Genomic DNA, 5,194 nt, shown 5'->3' on the forward strand with positions numbered 1-5,194 from the left:
ATTGACAAAACTACTTGAATTTCTTGATGAAAATGCCCCAAAATCGCCTAAAATGTAAACTTGGAGAGAGTAGAATTTTTCTTGAAAATTTTGGTGTTTTTTGTAGTGAAATGAGATGCTGTTGGGATGCTGGGGATAAGGGGACAGCACCCAACCGCAGAAATTTTCCGTGGTCCGTCCAGACCAACCGCTGAAAATTTCCGCGGTCCGGATGCCATCTCACCCGTTAATCCCCCATCCAACGGCTGATAAATTGTTTGTCAACAAACTTTAAACAGCAAACGGTTGCTAAAGACCTGTCCCCTTGAGGAAATACTAGTGTATTTTCTACTCTGTTGATCTGTTTTATTGTCCTTTACTGCTTTCCTAGTATTTTCTACTTTTGTCTCATTGGAACGTTAATGTTGTTATTGATGTATGGCTGAGATTGTCTGGGTCTTAACAGCTGTCTCTTAGTTTGTCATTTAGCTGAGCCTATTTATGGTCTCATGCTCCTGGAATGTAATCAGGGTAAACATTGTAGCCATTCCATACTTCTGGATAAGGTTAAAACTCTCAGTAACAATTCTCTTCATTCCTTCCTTTAGACTATCTCTTTGATTGTCTTCATGGTATCAGAGTTGAGTGCACGGGAGAATTGATTAACATTCTGTTTATTTTCCGATCATTCGAGTATTGTGTTCCTCATGGCTGGTGCTCGTTTGACATATCAAGAAATGATGACACCCCTCTTTCTTCATCCCTCGGATAACGCTAATTTGATCCAAGTGGATAAGCTTCAAGGGTCATCTGATTACAGGCTATGGCATAGATCGATGGAAATCAATCTCTCGTCAAAGCGCAAACTGGGTTTCATCACAGGTACGGTTCCATTGCCCACTGATGATCTTATTAAAGCTGAAATGTGGGAGACTTGTAACAATATGGTTATTGCTTGGATCACTAATAATGTTTCATCCACTATTAAAAGATCCATCATCTATATGACTGATGCAAAAGATATTTGGGCTAATCTTGAAAAATGATTTTCTTTAACAAATGGAAGTCGTAAATACAAGTTGTGTAAAGATCTGTATGAATTAAAACAACAAAGTACCTCTATCACTGAGTATTATACATCTATGAAGGCTGTTTGGGAGGAACTAGATTCTTTTATTTTATGCTTCCTGTTATTGCTGCCCTAACCCCAGAAGTAGTCAAGCTGTTAGATGCTATAACACTACAAAAAGAGGAATCTAGGTTGTTTCAGTTTTTAAATGGGTTGGATGAACAATATAACTCTCAAAGAAGTCAGTTATTATTACAAATACCATTACCCACAGTAGAGGTTGCCTGCTCTGCACTAGAACAAGAAGAAGCACAACGTATTATGTTGAATTTGGGTGCATATGGAAGTGATTTGATGGCCATGTTTAGTAAAGCTTCTCAAGATAAACCAGCTGTTGTTTGTAATGTTTGTGGAAAGGGACATCTTGCTAAAAATTGTTGGCAGATTGTGGGTTATCCTAGTTGGCATCCTCGTTCTACAAAGTCCAACACAGGCACATGAGGAGCTGGTAGATCATATGCTCAGTCTACTCAGCATTCAGGGAAGTGGCAGCCTCAGAACTCTCTAAAAACTGGTGTTCAACATCAGAAATTTGCAGCACATGCCCAGACAAGTGATGTTGCTCAGTTGTTTACTCCACAACAACTTGAACAGTTGGCACAAATGATGACGACTATCCCATCTAAGCAGTCTGATACTGATGATGAAATCGACTTTCATTTTTCTGGAATGATATCATGCTTCAATGCCGGTGATAATTCTACGGAGTGGATTGTGGATTCGGGGGCTTCTGACCATATGACCTCTCTTTCCTCAACTATGGCTAATGCCACATCTTTGGAAGGGACACACAACATCAATTTGCCAACAGGAGCTGTTGTGATTATATCACAAAAAGGTCAGGTACATTTGACCCCAACCTTGACTTTCAATGATGTCTTGTGTGTGCCTTCGTTTAAGCATAACCTACTTTCTGTGCAATGCTTACTAAGAGAGAACAATTGTGATGTGCATTTCTATTCTACTCATTGTGTGATCTCTGATAAACTTTCAAAACAAATACATGCTACTGGGATTGCTAAAAATGGTCTGTATTATATTAATTCTTCTGCTCCTATAAATACAACCTACTTGTCTGCTGATTGCAATATTGTTTCTGCCACTGCTGAAAGTGACTTGGCTTTGTGGCACCATCGTCTGGGACATGCCTCTGTGTCTATCCTCAAACATATTCCTTGTATTAAACACTTTACTTCTCACCCTACGACAGTATGTGTTTCTTGTCCCATGTCAAAACTCACTAGACTCTCTTTTACAAAAAGCAAGTCACATGCTTCTACAATCTTTGAACTGTTGCACTTGGACATATGGGGTCCGTATAAGGTCCCTTATAAATCAAAGTACAGGTATTTTTTGACAATTATCGATGATTTTTCCCGTAATACATGGGTCTATCTGTTGCACCTTAAATCAGATGCTCTTGCTACACTGAAATCTTTTCTGAAATATGTGTCAAATCACTTCAATGCATCTGTGAAATCCATTCGTTCTGATAACGCTTTGGAGTTTACATCTTCGTCTTGCAATGAGTTCTTCTCTGCTAATGGAATCCTCCACCAAACTTCCTGTCCATATCGACCACAGCAAAATGCTCGAGTGGAACGGAAACACCGTCACATTTTAGAGGTGGCTAGAGCTCTTCGTTTTCATGCTGGTTTGCCTTCGGATTTCTGGGGGGCTTGTGTTCTTACAGCCGTGCATTTGATCAATAAAATTCCAACTCCTGTTCTGCATAACAAATCTCCTCATGAGTTGTTATACAATGAATTACCTAAATATGATAATCTAAAGGTCTTCGGGTGCTTGGCCTTTGCATATAATCCTTCTCCACCTCTTGATAAATTTGAACATCGTGGTGTGCCTTGTGTTTTCCTTGGCTACCCACCAAGTCAGAAAGGCTATCATCTTCTAAACCTTCTTACAAAACAAGAATTTTCCTCTAGAGATGTGGTGTTTCACGAAACCATTTTTCCATATCATAAAGACTCTGCCAGCAGCTATATGCAGCCCATCCCTCCTTCTATGACTAATAACAACTATAATTGTGTCGATGAACTATACACAACTGATATACCTGTACCACCACAGTTGAATTCCACTCCACCAAGCCCAGAATCTTCTTCTGCTGCCAACAGTCCCGTTCCACCTGTTCTCTCTCCTGTTCCTGTTAGGAGATCTACTAGACCTCATATTCCACCACATTGGCTACAAGATTTTGTGACACCCAATAATACTCATCACATTTCGAATCTTGCTGTTACATCTATAGACAACAATTTTAATTGTTTTTTATCTACTGTCTCTACACACCAAAACCCTGTCTCCTTTAATGTGGCTGTCCAAAGTAATGAGTGGGTCGAAGCAATGAATTTAGAGCTGGAAGCTCTTGAACTGAACAACACTTGGGATATTGTGGAGCTACCTCAAGGAAAACGTGTTATTGGTTCTAAATGGATTTTCAAAACAAAGTTCAAACAGGATGGTTCCATAGACAAGTACAAAGCATGTCTGGTTATCTTGGGTTGTCACCAAAAGTCCGGTGTGGACTACTTTGAAACCTTTGCTCCGGTTGCCAAATTTACAATCGTTCGAACTGTTCTTGCTGTGGCTGTAATTCAAAGATGGTACATTCATCAAATGGATGTATCTAATGCCTTTTTACATGGTAACTTGTCTGAAATTATCTATATGAAAATGCCTAAAGGTTACGGAGGAATTGGGGGTAGAATTTCTGTGAATATGGAGCTGCCTCTTGTCCCACCAAATCTGGTATGTCGTCTAAGGAAGTCTCTGTATGGTCTCCGTCAAGCACCACGTTTGTGGTTTGACAAATTATCTAGGACTCTGCTCCAGATGGGATATCAACAGTCCAAAACGGACTATAGCTTATTCAGCAAGCACACTTCTTCCAACATAACAATTGTTCTAGTTTACGTTGATGATTTGTTGTTGAGTGGCAACTGTCTCACAGTCATTGGCGAACTCAAGTCTCTTCTAGCTCAACATTTCCACATGAAAGATCTTGGCCAGCTGCGTTATTTTCTGGGTCTTGAGATTGACAACTCTGCTGATGGTATTTTCCTAAGTCAGCGAATGACATCTTAAAGGAGCACAACTTGTTGAATGTCAGGCCTTTATTGCTACCTTTGGATTCTCACATAAAGTTAACTCCAGATTTGGGTGATCCTCTTCCTAATCCTCTGGTGTACCAACGTCTACTTGGGAAGTTGATTTACTTGACAATCACACGCCCAGACATTTGTTTTAGCGTGCAACTTCTCTCTCAATACACCAACAAGCCAACCACGGCACATCTCCAAGCTGCTTATCGATTGCTGCGGTATCTTGCTGGTTCAAAGTCTCAAGGCATCCCGTTAGCTTCCAATTCTGCAGCCCAGTTGACTGCATTTTGCGATAGTGACTGGGCGTCTTGTCCAATTTCCCGAAGATCCACCACGGGTTACTGTATTTTCTTAGGCAACTCGCCCATCTCGTGGAAGTCCAAAAAACAGTCTGTAGTCTCGAGATCCTCCGCAGAAGCAGAATACCGGGCAATGGCCCTCACCACATGTGAAGTAACTTGGTTATCTGCCTTACTTAAAGATTTGGGCCTCAAAATATTCCACCTACTCTGTTGAACTGTGACAACAAAGCAGCCCTTTATATAGCTGCAAACCCGATACTTCATGAGCGTACCAAGCACGTTGAATTAGACTGTCACTACGTTCGTGATCAAGTCAAAACTGGAAATATTAAGACTGCTCATGTGTCTTCTCAAAAACAGGTGGCGGACATCTTCACCAAGCAGCTGTCAGTTGGTTTACACAATGCTCATTTGAACAAGCTTACAGTCTCATCCAAGGACTCCCCTGTCGCTTGAGGGGGAGTATTGAGGAAATACTAGTGTATTTTCTACTCTGCTGATCTGTTTTATTGTCCTTTACTGCTTTCCTAGTATTTTTTACTTTTGTCTCATTGGAACGTTAAGGTTGTTATTGATGTATGGCTGAGAATGTTTGGGTCTTAACAGTTGTCTCTTAGTTTGTCATTTAGCTGAGCGTAGTTATGGTCTCATGCTCCTGGAAT

At 40.5% G+C, this 5,194-nt stretch overlaps 1 protein-coding gene across 1 annotated transcript; it reads left to right on the top strand.

Moving 5' to 3' along the window:
- The first annotated feature begins 686 nt into the window (after positions 1-686).
- On the top strand, positions 687-1,025 carry LOC141686534 (uncharacterized). The gene has a single exon (XM_074491562.1). The coding sequence runs from the start codon at positions 687-689 to the stop codon at positions 1,023-1,025; it is 339 nt and encodes a 112-aa protein (XP_074347663.1).
- The last annotated feature ends 4,169 nt before the right edge of the window (positions 1,026-5,194 follow it).

This window comes from Apium graveolens, chromosome 9 (assembly GCF_009905375.1).
Source record: "Apium graveolens cultivar Ventura chromosome 9, ASM990537v1, whole genome shotgun sequence".
NCBI classification, from domain to species: domain Eukaryota; kingdom Viridiplantae; phylum Streptophyta; class Magnoliopsida; order Apiales; family Apiaceae; genus Apium; species Apium graveolens.